At 43.5% G+C, this 19,637-nt stretch overlaps 2 protein-coding genes across 4 annotated transcripts in view; both read right to left on the bottom strand.

The window, feature by feature from the left end:
- Positions 1 to 1,308: 1,308 nt before the first annotated feature.
- UMPS (uridine monophosphate synthetase) lies at positions 1,309 to 7,163 on the bottom strand. The gene is made up of 6 exons (XM_080347254.1): positions 7,022 to 7,163; positions 6,499 to 6,652; positions 4,262 to 4,930; positions 3,404 to 3,579; positions 2,731 to 2,845; positions 1,309 to 1,942 (listed from the first exon to the last, which is right to left on the bottom strand). Exons 1-6 carry the CDS (start codon positions 7,160 to 7,162, stop codon positions 1,761 to 1,763), a joined length of 1,437 nt encoding a protein of 478 aa, XP_080203380.1. The 5' UTR covers position 7,163; the 3' UTR covers positions 1,309 to 1,760.
- A 6,165-nt stretch (positions 7,164 to 13,328) lies between these two features.
- The window catches only part of KALRN (kalirin RhoGEF kinase), a gene marked incomplete at both ends in the record, with an annotated part of 504,008 nt that continues 497,699 nt past the window's right edge, over positions 13,329 to 19,637 (bottom strand). For all 3 annotated transcript variants that reach the window (XM_080346391.1, XM_080346393.1, XM_080346392.1), the window contains 4 exons: positions 13,329 to 13,874; positions 16,080 to 16,218; positions 17,146 to 17,346; positions 18,528 to 18,606. In XM_080346391.1, the coding sequence (XP_080202517.1) occupies positions 13,329 to 13,874; positions 16,080 to 16,218; positions 17,146 to 17,346; positions 18,528 to 18,606 (965 nt within the window). The remainder of the gene's footprint in view (positions 13,875 to 16,079; positions 16,219 to 17,145; positions 17,347 to 18,527; positions 18,607 to 19,637) is intronic.

Genomic DNA, 19,637 nt, shown 5'->3' with positions numbered 1-19,637 from the left:
ATCACTTTCAGGTGCCTCAAAGGAAGTGCACATGCTTGTTTACTGTAATCATTCTGACAGAAGAATGCATATAGGAGGCAACATTTTTGTTTTGCTAATTGAAATGTTTGCGACATTGGTGTCAAATGAGGCCCCAGAATACAGCTCTTTCTGGATGATTTACCGAGTGCACAATGAAGGACTGTGAAATGAAGTTTTCCAACCACTTTGTTCCTCACAATTTGTTTTGTAAAGAAAATGAATTGCAAATATCCTCTAAAAGTGGCTGGATATTACATCACCTCCGTCTCTCCAAATCCAGTTGCTATTTTTTCAGCTAGATGCCTGATAAACCAGCTCTCAGAAGACCCTTCGTGGACGTCAGCTGCATAGATGTCCAAAGCGGCTCAGCATCATTAGTAGAAAACACTGAACTCACAAAATTCTGCATGTGCTGTAACAGTCACACTACAACACACAGTGCTGAACCCCAGCCAGAGGCAGTTACCTGGTAAACTCTGCTGTTTTAAATGAGGGCATCAACAAAGGTGTAATTTGTTGAAAAACAGACAGATTATAATTTTAAACATGTCTAGAGTTGGTATCATCATTGGGAACTATTAGCTGACCGGTGTCAACTACCTTGAAAAATAGAGTCTCTGCTCCCTCTGGTGGAAAATTTTCTGCACACCAGTATAACAGGGAAAGTCAATACCATGAAATAATTAGGAATAATTAGGACGAGACAGTCAACAGATCCCAAATTCTCCCTTCACTTAGAAGGCCTGGAACTTCTTAGAAGCTGATAGAAAATATCACAACTCACAGACCACAGCAGGGCATCTGCATAAGATAAAATACACTTAAGTTCCAATTTTCCACCAGCATTCAGATTAAAGAAAATCTAAACCAATTTCCACCACACAGAGAGTAGATACACTTAGGGTTATACTATCCTTTCTTGTCAAAGTGAATCATACAAGGTATTTCTACTTTATGCTAAAGCATGGAAAGTATTTCCTGGAAGCATGCCAGTTATTGTAACAAACCAAGTCAGTAAACAGGAAGTACATTTTTTTCTTATTAGAGGAATCAATGGCTCCGCTGTAATTAAGTGCACAATAACTAGTTGGTCTGACAAATTCTTTGTAGCTCCTGTAAGCAGAAGCATAAGTCAGACACACTAGAATGACTTATTTCTACAAAACTGGGGTTCTGAAAACAGTATTTCACACCACTGCAGAAAGACAACTTGTAGATCAAATCAAAAGGAAAACAGTAGCAAAAGTATTTATTAAACAATGCATTATTCAATTTCACAGTGTGGGATTAATTTCTGTACTTGTTCCTTGGAAATGGCAGAGCTGAATACTCCTGTGAGAGCAGGGTGGCAGGGCTGGTCTGCAGGTGAAGTTTATTAAAAACAGTAAAATGCTGTTTCCACAGACAGAATGTGAGGATGGGAAGGAGAAACAAAAGCAACAACAGCAAATGAAGTGTCCTTGGAATGTTTAACTCAACATTTTTCAGCAGAGAAAAGCTATTAAGGCTAAAAACTGGGCATCGAGTTTTGGTTTCATACATTCAAATATTAAAAAAACAACCATGGCATGTACAACTTCATCTGCATGTGTGCAACTAAAAATAATTTAGCTGGTAACAGATTTTTCTCCAAAAGGGCAGTTTTCCACTGGCTGGAGTGTCTATGTATTTAACTGCAAGCCTCATGATGACTGCAGCTCCATCAGCTTCGCATATCGATGAGGAAAATGGCCCTGCTTTCAATTTTCTGCTTGAGCACCAAGCCTGCTTACATAGCTCTCCCAAGCTGCCTTCCTGTACTTCTCCGCTTCTTGAAGAGGGTCTGAAGCTGACAAGATGCCACGTCCCACAATAATGATGTCTGAACCTTTTTCACTAATAACTTCCTTGGGGGTTAGGTACTTCTGTCCAAGGTTATCGCCTGAAACAGAGACACCTTTTTATTTTTTCAGTTCTTACACAATTATATCTACTCAAAACCTTCAGAGAGGTGCTGGAAGAGAGAACAGGTATGCTGTTCCAGCTCTCACCCTAACAATCCACGGACATAACTAGAAACTTTCTCCAACTAACAAACTCCCTACCTATTACACAGATCAGATTTGGCAGAGCACATCCCCCTTTTTTCATGGTTTAGCAGTTACAATAGATGGAACAGTTACTCAAAGCAGCACTGATCAGGATTACTGAAATAAGCCTTAGCCTTCATATAACAGGCAAAACCCCCAAACATTCAAGTAAAGCTTGCGATTTCTCAAGAATTAAGTGCTGCAGTGAAAGACAACTTCCCAACCTGATCACCTGTTTTGTCAGTATAAGACTTCCAATTCATTGATATTGCATCTATATCAGTACCAACAGTGTTAGACTTCTGTTTTGTTAAAAGCCTTTTTTTTTTTTAAATCCTACTGAGTAGCTGTACATTTAACCAAACACCAATCTAAACAATTTCACATTTTTCAGACTGTATTTTATGTGCAGACCTCAGAACAAGATCTAACAAAGCTGCAGAGGCTGCTGGTTGCCTTTCAGAGTTCCCAGGAAAGGGGTCAGCATACCCAGAAATACAGAAAGCAGCCCAAACCAGCAAAAATAGACTCCTCCCACCAGAGAATCAACAACCAAACCCTCTTCAGAAGCCACTTTTTCACTGAAGGCTGTATCACTTACTGCATGTACAAACAGAATCAATATTTCAGAAAAAGTTACCTCCAGCTTGCAGCTGCACCCCTGGAGTTAAGTGAAGAAATTCAGGTTTATTACCAACTCTAGATCCAGATATGAATCCAAAAACAAAATCTGAGTTATCTTCAGCCATCTGTACCTGAAGAAGATCAGTAAAGAGTTACAAGTGACATACCTGAAATTAAGCTTGACCAGCAATTTGTTTCTGGTCCACCCATTGACACATTGAGCTGTACAAGGCAGGCGTATGAAACATCTGGGCTAACAAATCCTAACTTTACCAATATAAAGTCACTTAGAGCTGACTCACCCCCTATTGATCTAGCTATGGTTGCAGCCAGGAACACAAATGTTATGGGGTTTATTACGTTATAATACAATGAATAAACTTAAACTATTTTTTGAAGTAATACATTTCTAATAAGTGGCAAATAAACTAATTATTAAGTAATAAATAGCAAACTTAGCATGTTTACTAGAAACTTACAGTGTGGACTCCAATTACCTTACACTACCAGCCTACAGCTGCAACCTTTAAACATCACACTGTCAGATTTCTGAGTTTCCACAGGAGGAAAAAAAAAATTAACAGCTGGTGCTGGAGAGACCTTTGGAAGTGCAAATATTAGAAGCGCACAAAACCTCCCCCTCACAACACTTTACAAACTTTCAACTTAAAACAAGACTGCCTACTTACTGCAGCTTTGGTGTATTCACCCGTTGCAAGCGATCCTTGGGAACTCATCTCAGCAACCAGCAGACAGCCACGTCGCAGCGGCAGACCCACCTCCTTCAGACCTTTCACAACTCCAGAGCCTGGAACCGCGTGGGCATTAACGATATCTGACCAGGATGCGATTTTGAAGAGACCACCTGAGAACATGGATAAGACGACACAGGCGAAATGTCATTAGCAATGTTTCAAACAGGAAACAAAAGTCAAACAAAACAAGCTGCACGCTAAATCATTCACACTTTAAAAGACAGGTTTACTACTGAAGCTTGACAGTTACAAGTTCAGTCTCATCAGTCCTGACTGCTGCCTAACCACAAAGAGTAACTGCTCAGTTTTACTTTTCACAAAGACTTCTTAGTATTTCACCTTTAATATTAATTGAGGCATTAATTGTAACCTAAAAATCCACTGTCACAGGTACTACCTTGCAATACAGTGTGCAGATCATACAGGACACACAATCAGAAAAACAGTTCTACAATTGCAGATGCAATAGCAAATGAAAACCATAATGAGCACACAGACACATGACAGCAGGCTGCCTTCAGAAGCCATGCTGTGTTTTCTCACAGCAAATAACTACTCAGAAGTACTTACTGAGCACAACCATAGATTCAGAAAAAGGTTTAGGTTGGAAGGGACCTCTGGAGGTCATGCCCTCTCAGCACTTCAAAGCTAGATCGAGTTGCTCAGAAACTTGTCCCCTTGAGTCTTTTCCCATTCTGGAGATTTCACAATCTCTCCTGGCAACCTGTGCCAGCACTGCAGTTACACACAGTGGCAGCAAAGTTATGGTAAATCAAGGATGATGGTAATCACCTTCATATTGATGTTTCACTGTGTTTCCAATGTCTGCAAATTTCCTGTCTTCAAAAATCAAGAACTCATGTTGATCTGCAAGTTTTCTCAACTCTTTTACTACCTCTGGGGTGAAATCACTCAGGATGTCTATATGAGTCTTCAGGACACAAATATTGGGACCCAGGGTGGCAGCCAACTGCAGCAGCTCTTTGGAGCTGGTGACATCCGCAGAAAGGCACAAGTTTGTTTGCTTCTTTTCCATGAGCGTGAGAAGCCGGGCTGCAGTAGGATGCATCCCCGGTAGCTCAGCACGAGCGCGGAAGCTCAGCTCTTTACACGGTCTCTTCACAGGCGCAGGACCATTCTGAGCCACTGGCTCGAACATGTTTCCTTCAATGAACTTCTTCACCTTTTCAACCATCTCAACAGCCACTTCTCCCTGCTGCTGGAGAATCTCCAACACCCCAGACAATGTGCACACAGAGTGCAGGCGAATTCCACGTTCCTCTAACCTGGCCTTCCCGCCCTGCTCCCTGTCCAACAGCACAACTGCATCTGTGACTCTCAACCCTTCTTTCTGAAGGACTTCTGCAGTTTCCAGTACACTAGATCCACTTGTTACCACGTCTTCAATGATCAAGCACGTCTCTCCTGGATTAATGGTGCCTTCTACTAGCCGCTTAGTACCTTAAAAATAAAAGGCAAACACTCCAATGAACAGAAGAAAGTTTAAAAGACCGCCCCCCCCCTCCCCCGGCAAAAAAAAAGAACTTACAGTATCAAAACTTTAACTTGCTATGCTAATGTAAAGATCATACTTGTTCCACATACAAGCATATGCTGTTGCATATGCTGACATCCAATGGAATTGGACTTTAATAGGAATTTCACATTCACTGTCAGTATGGAGAGGTAATTCGTTTAGTTATTACCTGATAACAGTTATAATAGCTCTTACCACAGGTCAGACACTGATTTGTAATTCAATTGATACTGTTACTTTTCCAAGTTAATACAATCCTTCCTTATATTTCCAGAAGTTACATTGCATTAACAAAACTGACATATTGTTAACTGCACAAATTTAAATCTTTCAATGATTACAGAAGTTTATTATTGCCATGAACTGAATTCTCAGTATTACAAAACTATTTTCCCCAGTTCTTTGAAACATCTTTAAAGCAGCTGAGTTACTGGTACTCCTCAGCATATTTCCTATTTTCCACAAGCATTATTCAGCAGTTAATATGCCTGCTGGAACAATTAGAAGGAGTAAAGCTCCAAATGCCTTTGCCCTAACCAACAACAGGCACATGTCCATGAAAGGCCTCCTGGGGGGCAACAACAAAGGATGCCCAGCCTTCCCAGGAAGCAGCGAGCTGTAGGAGAACATTATGCAGCCAGTGCGGTGCTTAGACCACGACGGCCCAGAGAAGGGGGGCACCTACAGCCTTGCAATCCATGTGACACTGGAGACCTCGTGCCAGGCAGTTAATTGCTGTCACAATTGACTTCACAAGAAGGAACAGCAAATGTTTTAATGAGTGGCACACTGACTAACATGGGAGTAACATAGGAATAATTACATACTGTTGGAAGAGTATAGCTTTCACCACATGTATAAATCCAGTTGCTACAACAGGTTAACACTACAGTCTTCTCTCTCTCTTTCCTTATCAGAATCAAATAAACGGTTCATTGGGTAGAGAATTTGCTGCTTCTCACATGGTTCACCTTGCGAAGTGATTACAGGACTATAGGACATGACAAAAAAAGGGGTTTGAGAGGTAAAGAAGATGAGACTGGAAGGGTTCCTCTTAAGAGCTGATATGTGAAAAAACCTGTTTGGGGCAAAATGTAGCACTGGTCTGAGCACATCAGAGAAACTGAGTTATCAATCTTAGTTTCTGGAGAGGCCAGTAACCCAGAACCATGGTAATGGTGCCAAGAAAAAAAAGACACTGCTGAAAAAAAGAAACAAACAAAACCCCACAAATGAACACAAAGAAACAAAAATCCCCCTCAAGAATCTCCAAATCTACTACAGTAGGGTTCAAGCTGCAACCAGCTGGGACAGCCTGACCAGCCTGGGATGCTGTGGGAGGCACTTTTAGGGGAAAAAGGGGCTGCTTTTTGGAGTGGTAGCCTTAAACTGGAATGGAGATGCTGCACATTACAAAGGAACCAAAGAATCATGAAGTCGTTTCCCAAGCAAGACAACAAGTCGACACAAATTCTTGATTTTAAAGTTTTACCATAGTCTTTTGCTTCCTTCCTCCGTATAAGCATTGGAATCTGATTTTCAGAGCAGATAATCGTGGCCAGGGGCAGCGCCGTGTAAGGAACGCCGCACACGCAGTCGTAATGGAGACCAGCATCTTTGGCTGCTTGGAACAGAAGATCTGCAACCTGAAAACCAAACATTTTTTAAAGGTCAGGCTGGCGTGAACGCGACTAATCCCGTGCATTACCAGGAGTAACAATGCAAATGCATTAAATCCTCTCTCGACGTGCCATCGCCGTCCCTGCAGCAAACAGCCAACCTGACGTCCATACCCAGCGGCCCCAGGCAGGGCTCTGTGGGGAGGCCCCGGCAGCGCTCCCGTGTCTCCCCCTCCCCCCGTTACCTAAAACAGACCCTCTACCCCGCTGAGAGACACCCGAGAGCCCTGGGGTGCCGGCACGGACGGGCACCCTGAGGCACCGACGGGCACCCTGAGGCACCGACGGGCGCTCTGCAGTCAGGGCCAGGGTCCGGCCCCTCGCCCCTCCCCGCACCTGGCGGAGGAGCCGCGGGTGCGAGACCAGGCCGCGCAGGTCGATGTACACGGGGGACGCGCGGCCGCTCTTCAGCACGAAGTCGCCGAAGCGCAGCCCGCCCGCCTCGCGCAACGCCAACGCCGCCTGTGTCGCCGCCATTGGCCCCAGCCCGCGTGCCGCTCCGGCGCCGCGAGATGACGAGGCAGCGCTGGGCGCATGCGCGGGAGGGGCGCGGGGAGGGGCCGGTGAAGGGACGTCCCGTGTGAGGGGACCTCCCGTGTGAGGGGACCTCCCGTGTGAGGGGACACCCGGCTTCAGCGCGGCCGATCCAGGCGGGGACCGGCCCCCTCTGCATCCGCTGGGGTGACTCCTGAAATGCCGCTTGTTTCCGGGGTTGATGTGTGCCAGGCTGAGTTGGCCGGCGCGATAGGCCCTTGCTCTGGTCTCCTGTTGTAAGGAGCCGTGGAAAGAGGAACATTGTTTTTATAAAACTGAGGACCTGGCACCTGACCCCAGCTGGGGGTCTATGAATCTTTAATGTAAAACAAAGTCTTTTTGAACTAATCACAGAATGTTAGGGATTGTAAGGACCTTGAAAGATCACCCAGTCCAATCCCTCTGCCAGAGCAGGAACACCCAGATGAGGTTACACAGGGACGTGTCCAGGCAAGTTTTGAATATCTCCAGAGAAGCAGACTGCACAACCTCTCTGGGCAGCCTGTTCCAGTGTCTGTCACCCTCACTGAGAAGTTTCTTCTCACATCTAAGTGGAACCTCTCATGTTCCAGTTTGCACCCATTACCCCTTGTCCTGTCATTGGTTGTCACTGAAAAGAGCCTGACTCTGTCCTCTATCCTGGTCACACTCACCCTTTACATATTTATAAACATTAATGAGGTCACCCCTCAGTCTCCTCCAAACTAAAGACACCCAGCTCCCCCAGCCTTTCCTCCTACGAGAGATACTCCACTCCCTTAATCCCAGAATGCAAACTGATTACTGTATTTAAAAAGTTAAGCTAGAGGGAAGGGTAGCCAGAGAACCAGGAATCCCTATTTTAAATACGTCTATAAGGGGAAGGCAGTTATTAGAATTGGGTGAATGAGACAGGTAAGCTGAGGCAGGCATTGGGTAGTCTGTAAACCCTGCAGTACCAACCAGTGGGCAACAGGGGAGGGAAATTGCAGCCGGGATTTGGGGGAATATAAGCAGGGGCTTTTTGCCCTGTTATGTGTGCCTACCTTTAGGTATAACACCCGATCTTGCAAAATTGTTGTTAAAATATGCTTTGCTGACAGATCCTGCCTGGGCCTGTTGTATTTGCAAGGTAATGGTTTCCTACACTAACATCCCTCCAAAAAAGATGAGCTCAGTAAAGTAACCAGTGAGCTCTGAGTCTTCCAGGCCATAGAAAAATAGGCACACATGTGAAATAAGACTGACCCGGTCTTCTATCAACAAATGTATTTAATCAAAAAAGCCCAGAAACGGAATCATTAGTATATTCTATTTATAGGAATGTAAGGACAGAAAATGTACAGTTTGAAGCTACATCCGTAGATGATCATATATACTGCAGTACAGTAATAACGACATGGGACAGCAAGTAGTCACCTCACAACAGTACACATGGGTGATTAGACTTACAAAGGAAATATTTACAAACTTACCTTTACAAAACAACATTGTGTGCATACAAAATGAAATTCACAATAAAACTGAAGACACATTTAAGGCAGACCAGCAATACACTGAAATAGTTAAGGCTGTGGAATTACTTTGCACCTTGAAAATGCTGAGCTGTTAACAATACTGTTTCTTTTTTCCTCCTTCAATTGTTTGTTGCAAAGATTGAAAAGCATCAATATATTCCAACTGTTTGCTCTCATCTCAGTGAGTAAGTATAAGATTTAATTTTTTTTTTTTTTTTGCATTTCCTATTACATTTGCCTTTCAAAAGTTATCAGCAAATTGACCTCAGTTGCAGAGCAAGGCTGAACAGTTTGGTAGAAAGAGAAGTAAAAGCACCAGCATCAGAAGTTGGACATGAAGGTGAAATATGGCTTGAGAAGATGTTGTTTTTTCACTAGTTCCATAATAGAGACTACAGTTACAGTGAATAATCAGTATCCTGACGCTATGGTAACACTCACCACTATACAGATCCCAGAACAAGAATTCATCACTTGATGGCAGTGTGCAGTCAGCCTAGTAAAATGGGATTTTTATTTTGTTTCCTTGGGAAAGCACCATTTTCTGATGGGACGTGAAAGAATGAGCTGGAAAAAAAATCCAAGCCCTGTTTTAGAGGAGAATCTACCTCTGCAGTGAAAGGAACAGAAACACAAACCAGGTGGTTAGCCCATGTGTGGATTAATTATCTGTTAGACCTTTGTATATACAGACCAGTCTTTGAAGTTTATATTATCCTGGGTCACTTGATGCAGTCCCCTCATTGCAAGGGTATTAAAGTATGATTTCATATAGTCAGGTCATTATGTGCAGTTCTGTATTCAGCCTTTATTTATGATATTCGTAACAAAGGCCCAGTAACACTGTTGGAAATGCTAATGAACTCCACTGAAGCCATAGAACTTGTATAGGCCAGTTGAGGGGACGGACTTTATCTCGGCATTAACCAACTTTAAAGATAAGATGCTTCTAAAGCTAAATGTTACTGAAAAAAGTTAATTTTAAACAAAAAAGCAGCAAGACTAAACAAGACTTGTTGGTACAAGTAGGAAGAGGGCAGTTTTATAAATTTTAAAGCCTGCATTGCTTTAAAATATTGAAGTTTAGAGCCCCAAACTGGCTGTGTGACACCCCTGTAGTAACACGTGTAGATGCCTGGAGGTGGTGGCTCTGTGTGTAGTGCCAGTCTGCACCCAGCTTGGGCTGCTCCATTACTATTATAGTATTTCTGTTGGTCTGAAGAAGTTTCTGCAGAAGCCAGACGGTGCAGCTGCCATCACACCTTCCCTCGGCTGCCTTGGGAATACCCTGAGTGGTAAAGCTGCAGGTGGAAATCTTCCCCTCGGAGTCAGCTGCTCTCCAGGGAGATTTGCAAAGGCCTAACAGAGCGTGATGGGAAACCGTGTTTCCCCATGTTTGTTACCGGCAATATTTCACACACAAAAAATCCAGTAGTTGCAGAATACTGCAAAGGCGGGTTGGCTCTGATACTTCTTACTCAGTGGGCTTGCTCCAGGCCTCCTTACTGAGCTCCTGTAACCTCTTTACAAGAGAGTTACAGTTTACAACAGTTACAGGACCCGTTGGATCTGCAGAGAGGCCACAGATTGGCTGGAAAAGACCTCAAGAAAGCAAGTCCAGAATATTTCCTCTGTATTTATCATACTGCAGCATTTCATGTCAACTTGGTATTATGCAGGCAAAATAAATCTTTGAGATAAAATGCAAGAACAGTTCATAATCACGAACATATCTGGAAGTAGTTACAGGTTCCAGTTTTTCCTGAATGGGCTGTAAAAAGAGCAGTGCCCAGGAAGAGGAGCTCTCTAACATGAATATGGGAAAAAGCAGAACCGTAATGGAAAGCAACCTCATGACATTCAAAAATCGTCAGAGTTCAACACCCTCAGAGTTCACAGCTCTCCCTTGAAGAAGAATCACTTTTTTGCATCCGAGCACCAATACCTAAACGTGTCTCCTCTTTCAGCCTGTTGGGGTTTTTGTCTGTTATTTAATAGCAATTGGACACTTAAATATTCCCTTAAACAAGCCAGCTTTCCCCCTCTGTGCTTCCAAAGTGTCTGCTCTTGCAGTTTGAGATGCGAATGCAGGAGGCAGGAAAATAAAATGATAAATAACTGCAGCTTTCATGTGAAATATGAGAAGTTGTTTGTTTTAATGCCAAGCAGAAAAACTGTGGCTTAAACTGTACCCACAGGCGTCATAAAAGTTGTGGGTTTTGTAAACCACACTTCTATAAACATTTTTTGTTAAGGGCAGCACGATAACAGCACCAAGAGCCAGCTTTGACAAATAGGAAGAAGTACAAACAGTCCTGTAGGGAGAAAGTACCTGAGGCCGGTGCTAACTAAAGATAACCATTGATGACTATTGTTTGAAGGCATTTCAGTTGCTAAGAATTGCCATACCTTGCACTCTTGCTCAGGATGAGAATCTGGTCTTTGTCTAAGAGGTGCTGCTGGATTGCTTAAGAACATCAGCTGCTGCACTGCAGAAGGGAACTGAGATAGGTTCTACCTGATCAGAAGGTTTAGCCTTTTGTGAACACGCTCTTGTTCAAGCCTTTCCGCAACTTCCCCTTGTATTAGTTGTCTCTCCATTGGCACGTGGCCTCCTACACCACTTCTGACCCTGCGCGGGTACCCAGGCTCACCCTTCTGACTGTGGCTTCCCAACCTCGAGGTCTGTTCTTGTATCACACACACGCAGTGCTGAACGTTGTGTCGTTTTGTTTATTTGTTTGGTTTTTTTGTTTTGTTTTGGTTTTGCTATGCCTCCTTTCTTCTCCACTAGGAGAATACTGACGACTCCAGCATAGTGAGAGCAAGCACAAAGAGAAGGGCCAGGTCTCCTACCAGCATGCTGTGAAACTGAGCTTAGAGGTGGATCAAAAAAGGGCTGGCAGAGCCCTGAGAATTTAACAGTACTTGCAGAATATCTCTACCACCTGCTGGCAGAGACAGCTTTTGCTCCTGCAGATGTATTGCAGGCTTACAGTGCAGTTACTCAGCGAGTGAATTAAATCTGACTCTTGCCCTTACAAGAGAGTCTCTGCTGAGCACACATGGTCAGATCAAGCCCTTTTCCTCAGGAAAACCTTTAGTAACAACCGACATTTCCCATTGCAGACACAGCAACGGCACTCAGCACCCAGACAAAGTCCTTGCACGCCAGGGTCAAAAAGAGCAGTTGGGGAAGTGTTTCCCCTCCCAGTCCCACTGCTAGAGAGGAGGATTTGGCCAGCCTATGAACTCCTGTTTTGTCACTGCAGGCTCCCTGCCTTGGTTGTACTTAAGGCTGGCTCTGTAACTGTAACATCAATGTGATGATGTTGCAACTTGGCTTGCAAGAGAGAAATTATTTAATTGTGAATATTTTTTATTTTATTACAAATTAGGCTTTGGACATAAAAATATCCTCACAAATGCTTTGGTGATGAGGTGCTAACAGTGGCTGAGAGATATTTACAAGTTTGGAAATGAAACAAATGACATACTTTAAACACTGAAAATTATTTTCAAGCTGTAAGCACAAAGGTGAACTCACCACTCCTACTGTACTCGGAAAGGCTTAGATGGACTTTGGGCCAAGCAATTCTGAAGCTAGAAATGGAACAAGATCCTTTATATATATATATATTTATATATATTATACAATCTATGTATACTGAAAACCTGTGATAGAAAAGAATCGTCTTTGTCATCATCATCTAGTTTACAGATACTGCAAAAATTGGACACAGCCTTTTCTCAATGCACAGGTTTTGCAAAAGATTTATGTACAGTGTGTATAAAATACTTTTAAAAAACCCATCGTAGTCCCATTGTGCTTAGTCAGAACCAGCTCTATGCTCCAATGAATTCATTGCCTTAATCGTACCTCTGAAAGGTACTGCACACTGACTTGACACAGCAGAAAGCCCAGGGATTAACGGGGGATTTTGGTCTGAGCACTACCACATGATGAGAGTCTGCCTAAGCCAGACCACCACGGAGCCAATCCAGCAGGGACTGGGGCCTGGTATTGCATGTCCTGCACAGGCAAAGTCCCCACCAAGATCACAGCAGACCTGGGCATACGGGGTGTGCAAAATCTGTCTGCTAGCCCGAAGCAGGCTTGCAGTGACTTCAGCCCAAACTGACTTAGGTCCAGTTCTGCAGTACACACTAAGGTTAGCCTAGTCTCACACCCCCCACTACCCTACTCCTAATCTATTATACATTTTGAAATCAGTTCAGCAAGATCAAGAGGATTTCTTATAAGGCTGCCTCATGAAGATTAAGGCAACTGCAATTTTGGCTCTTGTTTCCAGTTGGTGTTTGCTTCCTGCAGTCTGTTTTTGGTGGTGGATGCAGCAAAAGTACATGTCCCAAGAGGAGCCAGCCAAGGAGACGCAGCGGGTACTTGCTGCTGTTCACCCCCCTTTGCTTTCATCCCGTGGAACTGAGCAGGTGCTACCACCTCCACTATGATTTGTACCCTGCGATGAGGGAAGCCACGTGAAATGCAAATGCTGGAGACGGGACTATGTACAGACAGATCTGCCTTGTGCCTGCTCGCTCCCCACGCCCTGCCCCAGGACCAGCAGTGTGGGACCCCAGGGAAGGAGGCGTTATGTGCCGGGGGCCAGCCTGCTCATCAGGAAACTCTTGACGCTGGGGACGGGATGCACATCGTACTGGTGCCTGCGGCGCTCAATGAAGGAAGCCAAGCGGGAGGTATCCAGTGGGATCTTGGAATAGCTGCCGTTGTGCGGCTGTAGCCACGGATGCTGTAAACAAGTGGCTGCTGTCGGCCTTCTCCTGGAGTCTTCCTGGAGGATAACGTTGATGAAATCCCTGGCGGCATGGCTCACGTCAGAGAAGTACTCGGGGGGAAAGCTGAAATCTACTCTGCACACGTTGATACAGGTCTCCTCTCTGCTTTCATCCAGGAACGGAGAGACACCGCTTAACATGACGTAGGTGAGGACACCAATGCTCCAGATATCTGTGCTCAGGGAGACGGGAAGGCCTTGGATCACTTCAGGAGCTGCAAACTCTGGGTTTCCGAGGAGGTGGTGGACGTGGTAATGACCTGTGATCTGAACTGCATCTTCCAAATCGATGATCTTCACACGAGGCACTGGGATCCTTAAATCAATCAGCAAATTTTCTGGCTGTTGAAAAGAAAATAATAAAAAGTTAATTATGTTTTTGTATAGATTTCATTCTAGATAAGCGTCTATCCAAATATTTAGCTTTGCTTTTTAGGTTTAATAGCCAATCAAAACTCACATTTAATCAGATGTAGGAGGTACAGATCAGGAGTGTGAATGACAAGGAGCCAGCTCAGCTGTTATTAACACTGCTGTAACTTCAGATCAATGCTGAAATTGCAATGACAATATCCTCATTTTGCACTACGGCAACACTGAGATTTTGTACATTGCCCCAAGTACTCCCAGTTTATTTTCCCGAACTAACCTCTACAGACTAAGAGCACTGACAGATTTTTAAATTTTGAACCAAGACTTGTGTATCTGGTCAGTTTATCTAGATTCCATTTGTTTAGGTGACTAAATGGCTACATAAATGTGCATAACTTGTAGCAGAAATATTCTTCATGAAGTAAACATTCAACTTTGCTCCCACTACCACATATGCTGGGAGGGATGCTGGTGTGTGCCATTATGGTTGCTGTCAGTTGACATGGATGGAGCTGCTGGTGTTCCCTTATAAGCCAGAATGCAATTATATTTCATCTTGGTTGGTTTTCCTTCTGTTTTATGAACTCTTTCAGTATTTAAGACCTCTCTCTCAGTGGGAGATGCTGAGTATCTGCTCTGGGGACTGAGAATGGATTTTCCTTCCTTTGTTGGCTCTGATGTAATTTCTGAATTTACTTCTTGCACCCCCTCTAGACTCACTTTTCTGTCCTATAGCCCCTCATCCTCATACCTATTTTACTGCTGCCTCATGGCTATATATATAAAGCAAAGTTCACTACACTGTCGTTTAAATCTCTCTGCTTGCTCTTCTCTTGTGCAGTCTGCACATTCTTGAGCAGGATCTTGGGACATGACAGCCCATGGCAAGGTCTGCTGTCACTACCAATGCATCTCCCACTTCCCACTTAGCAACAGAAGGTGCTTTATTTAGCATCCCTCATTCAGGAGAACTGTAAATAGGTCACAGAAAATTGGCTTCCCACCTTGTTTCTGGGAAGTATCTTATGATCAAATAGAGAATTCAGTGCAGTTTCTTACCCAGTGATACCTACTTTTTGACAGGTCCTATAAATACAGTGGAAAATACAAACAATTTTACTGAAAGAAAACAGCATAATTTAGCCTTTTGAGACTAATGTTCACATAAGGTACTGTGCAAAAGGAATGATTTTTTTATATATAGTGGTAATAGGCAGCAGAAGAATTAAAGCATCACTTCATCTGACGTGCCTGGGGGTTGGGGAGTTGAGAAGAGACCTCCTTGGAGCTGGCTTGTTCACTATATAAGAAAGTTAAATTCATCTCTCATTCTCCATTTTTAATTGGCATTTAAGTCTGAGAAAAAATAGAGATTATCTGATACCCCTAGCAACTTGAATCAATGTTGCGGATCACAAAATTCAAAACATTTGATCATAACTTCAATCGCCAATTCTCTCTCATCCAAGATAGGTGGGATGTTGGTGAGCACAGCAGTACAATGCCTAATCTGGGACAGTGCGGTGCCTCCTGCCATGTGCACTAACAAAAGGAGGTACGAGCTGTGCTGATCTAGTTGAGTGTGACATTACACGCTGCCTGAATTTCTTATCCACAGTGCAGCTTGTTCTTCCTCTGAGCCTCTCCCTGCGTGTATTTGCCACCCAGTTCCCTGCTCAGGCTCTGCAGCACAGTGCTGCTCTCCTTTGGCCCTGTCAGCCCTCCCCAGCACCCTCTTCTCCCCTTGTTTTGGGTTCTCCAGGGCACTGCTGTGGGTATGAGGGAGACGCATTGTCTTCCCGACCTGCCCTGAGCTTCCTGGGCACAAACCAGCTCAGGAAGCTTGGTAGCTAAACTGGTACAGGTGTGAGCCCAAACCATTCCCCTTCAGTCAGGTGCTAGTGACATCTCGTTCTTGTCTCAGACATCCTCCTTTTCCTTCATTAAATCCAGAAAGCCCTAGAGAACAAGCCCATCATGAAGGAAATAGGTGCATCTCTTGTCTGACCTTGCACTACAGGTCAGCAAGTCCTTTCTCTGGTCAATAGGTCAGAATGATAGTGCTTGTCCATTTAGTGATCATTGCTTTGGGGTACGGACTGCACCTCCTTCCTGTCTGTGCAGCTGGAACTCTCTGTACAAGAGAACTGAATAATAGCATCGTTCTCTTCTCACCTTTATGTCTAAGTGAGCCACTCTGCAATTGTGAAGATACTGCAAGGCTTCCATTGTGTCTCTTATATAGAAAGCGACTTTTTCTTCCATAAGTTCATCATGGTTCATTAGGTAATCTAAGAGACGACCGTCATCCATCCTACAAACAAATCAAACTCTGCACGTGAAAGATCACATGGTATCTCTAGGAACAGTTAATATTTGAAAACAAATTTGCAATGGAAACTTCATGACCTAAAAATAGAGGAAACTAAAATGCAAGGTCTGATTAGTATTTAAGTGATATCTCAAGCTACTGCAGGGCCATGAAAGTGGTAGAATGATTAACCTCAATTTTTATATCCAGCCCTTGAAAAATTTAGCAACAGTCTCAAAGTAAACTCATTTGTTTAAGGATGGATTCAAGAGGTGAAGGTGATTCCTTTGAAAACAGATCCTCTTAATTATTTGGATTCATCTATTTATTTATAGAGCTGGTTGCATAATGCAGAAAAGAAGTCAGCGACATTTTCAGCTGGTAATATATTTTGTGGGAAAACTAACCCAAGAAAAGTTTTCCACCTAGTTTTATTTATCTATATAAATAAACAAGCAAATAGCTCAAATATACTTTGTTGGATAGACTGTAACAAAGAAGCATTTTGGATCTTGGTTGTTATTTCTCCTTATTGGGACAAACATGGTTGCTATACAGCTTTTTTCACCAGGAAGTATTAGAATAATGCAGGGTTCAATCTAGCTGAAACACATTTACTCAAACATAAAAATTGGACCAAACTGCCCAAATAAATCTCACGCTGTTCAATGGGACAAACTAACTGCTGATACAATTACCCAACCTTCACCAGAGCAGAAAGCAGTTTTATTTGTCCCTCTGAAACTTATTTACTGTAAAGACAAGGCAGTAGAAGCTCTGCAGAAAATAGCTATGGCATTTGACGTCACAATCCATAAAAAACAGATGAGAAAATCCTTGCCCCACTTAAATCAGGGTGAATTTTGTCCTTGGACTTAATAGGGTTGTGATTCCTACCCAGACACTTGAATTCAAGCTCCGCATACTTACAGTTCCAAGACTAGGATGTAAGAAGTAGGAGACTCGTAGGTATCATGGATAGTGATGTACTGAGGATGCTGTAAGTGCTGTAACAAAGCTGCTTCATGTGCTGCCTGCTCTTTCTTTTTCATTTTTTTACTAATGAATTTTACAGCAACATCTTTCCGAGTGGCTTTGTGAATGCATTTCTTTACTATGGAGAATCGTCCCCTGAAAAAAACAAAACAAAACAACAAAAACCAACCACTGAATAATGAAGCGGCCTCATGAATAAATTATGCTTAGTTTTCAGTGCAAGAACAGACTGATTTTCAAAGTGTTATTTGATTCAGTGCATTAATATTTCATAAAGAATCAGACTTAACTAGTTGTTCATAACCTTTTCCAACAAAGAGCCTCCATCTCTTACCCTGGTTGTAGAGATTCTTTGGGGATTAGCAAACACTGAGAGCAAACAGTGTTGCTGCTTTGTGCAGCCATACTGATGTCCTCTAACAATCTCCCCTGGGTTCAATTTGCTGCCACTTTCACAGGTTCTGTCTCTTTTTTTGTTTTGTTTTTAAGCTGTAGGTCTCCTTTCTCCAGTTGCTTCAATAAAGAGCCCAAACTTTCTCAGACAACGGAAAGTCTTGTTAAATAATCACTAAGCAATAGTTTTGTCTCACTGTTTCAGGCACACAGGAATAAATTAAGAAAACAGCTGATGTGAAAACGTTTAGGAAACCTACATGGGCTAGTGCTTAGTACCATTCCTGAAAGAAAAACTACCCAGTGAAACCATGTGCTGAACTCTTATTAACACATCACTCATCTTTCTGGAGAACCAGATAGAATCCTATCCTTTCAGCCCCAGAGTTACTCGCCTCTGATCTCTGAGATGAAGAACTAACTGCATTAACTGGAGTTGTTTGCATGCTCCTTATCTGTTGTCTGCGTGGAGCACCGAGGGCTGACAATGCCTGCAGTTCCGATTTGCGCTCCTGTTCAACTGACCGTCCCAATCAGTGTGTGATTTAAGTCACATGCCCAAGTGCTCTGGCAAACTCAGTCTTTGAGGTTAAGCTTATCCAGAACCAGCAAATTGTCTTGACTCACATCAAATCAGAGATGTCAGAGGAGATCCAAATGAGAGCTAGCAGTGGCTGTCAGAGATTTGGCTGCCTAATTACTCACAAGTTTGCCAAGCTGCAATCTTCAGATCACAACTGATCTTGAAAAACAGGATTTAGTCCATATTTTACCAGTCTGTATTTTAGTCAGTGCTTAATGTGCAATACTCTTTGAAAGGTGCAGCAGTTTTCAAGCTAGCTACAGAAAGCAACCTAAACTTTCTTCCATGGAAAAAAACTTCAAACCATTGTTTTGGTGTTTCACTGCATGGTGAATCTTACCTCCCAATCTCATGCAGCTCTGCGTAAGCGAGGTCAAAGTTTTCCTTCCACGAAATAGTGGCACCATCGGCAGCAGAGTCTTTGGGAGAACAAAACACATTCAAGAAAGCATAAAGATAATGACCATTTCCTGTAGACTATAAACTGCATATCATAAAATTATATGAGACTATATTTCTTAAAACAGCAAACAACCCTAGGAATCCAATTTCATACTGCTCAGGCACATCTCCAATGTATTGCACCACTAAAAGACAGAGCTCCCCAGGGGAAGGTATGGATAAGGTGGATTAAAATCTCTCCTTGCAATTTTGGGCTGAAAAGAGCCACACAGACAGTCTAAAGTCATGTCTGTGTGTAACTGGGAGCGACATTGTGTGAGCTCTCATTTCATCCAGCACAGACTATCCAAGCCAGTCACAGATCTGGTTACTGACTGGAGCTACTGAAACGTGGGGTAATGTGGGCTCTGCTCACAGCACCGTCATGAGTGAGCTTTATCCCAAATTCCTGCAGCCCCGTGCGCTGGGGGCTGCCTCCATCACAGCCTTCCTATGTAAACTGCATTGCTTATAGAATAGAATCATAGAATCATTTTGGTTGGAAGAAACCCTCAAGATCATGGAGTCCAACCCTTCATCTGACCGTGTCCCTAAGAACCTGATTGACAGACCTTTTAAACACCTCCAGGGATGGTGACCCCACCACTTCCCCAGGCAGCCTGTTCCACTGCTTCACAACGTTTTCCATGAAGAAAATTTTCTTAATATTCAATCTAAACCTCCCCTGACACAACTGAGGCCATTTCCTCTCATCCTATCATTTGGTACTTGAGAAAAGAGACCAACACCCTCCATGCTACAACCTCCTTTCAGGTAGTTGTAGACAGCAATAAGGTCTCCCCTCAGCCTCCTTTTCTCCAGCCTAAATTGCCCCAGTTGCTTCAGCTGCTCCTCAGACGACTTGTGCTCCAGGCCCCTCACCAGCTCCGCTGCCCTTCTCTGAACTCTCTCCAGCACCTCAGTGTCCTTCTTGTAGTGAGGGGCACTCAGGGGGGCACATTTTGCAACCTGACTTGCAGATCCCAGCTGGTGCTGCCGGCATTGTGGA

This window comes from Nesoenas mayeri (genome assembly GCF_963082525.1).
Source record: "Nesoenas mayeri genome assembly, chromosome: 6".
NCBI classification, from domain to species: Eukaryota; Metazoa; Chordata; class Aves; order Columbiformes; family Columbidae; genus Nesoenas; species Nesoenas mayeri.
The sequence above is the reverse complement of the archived record's forward strand: the minus strand, read 5'-3'. Positions and strand labels throughout refer to the sequence as shown.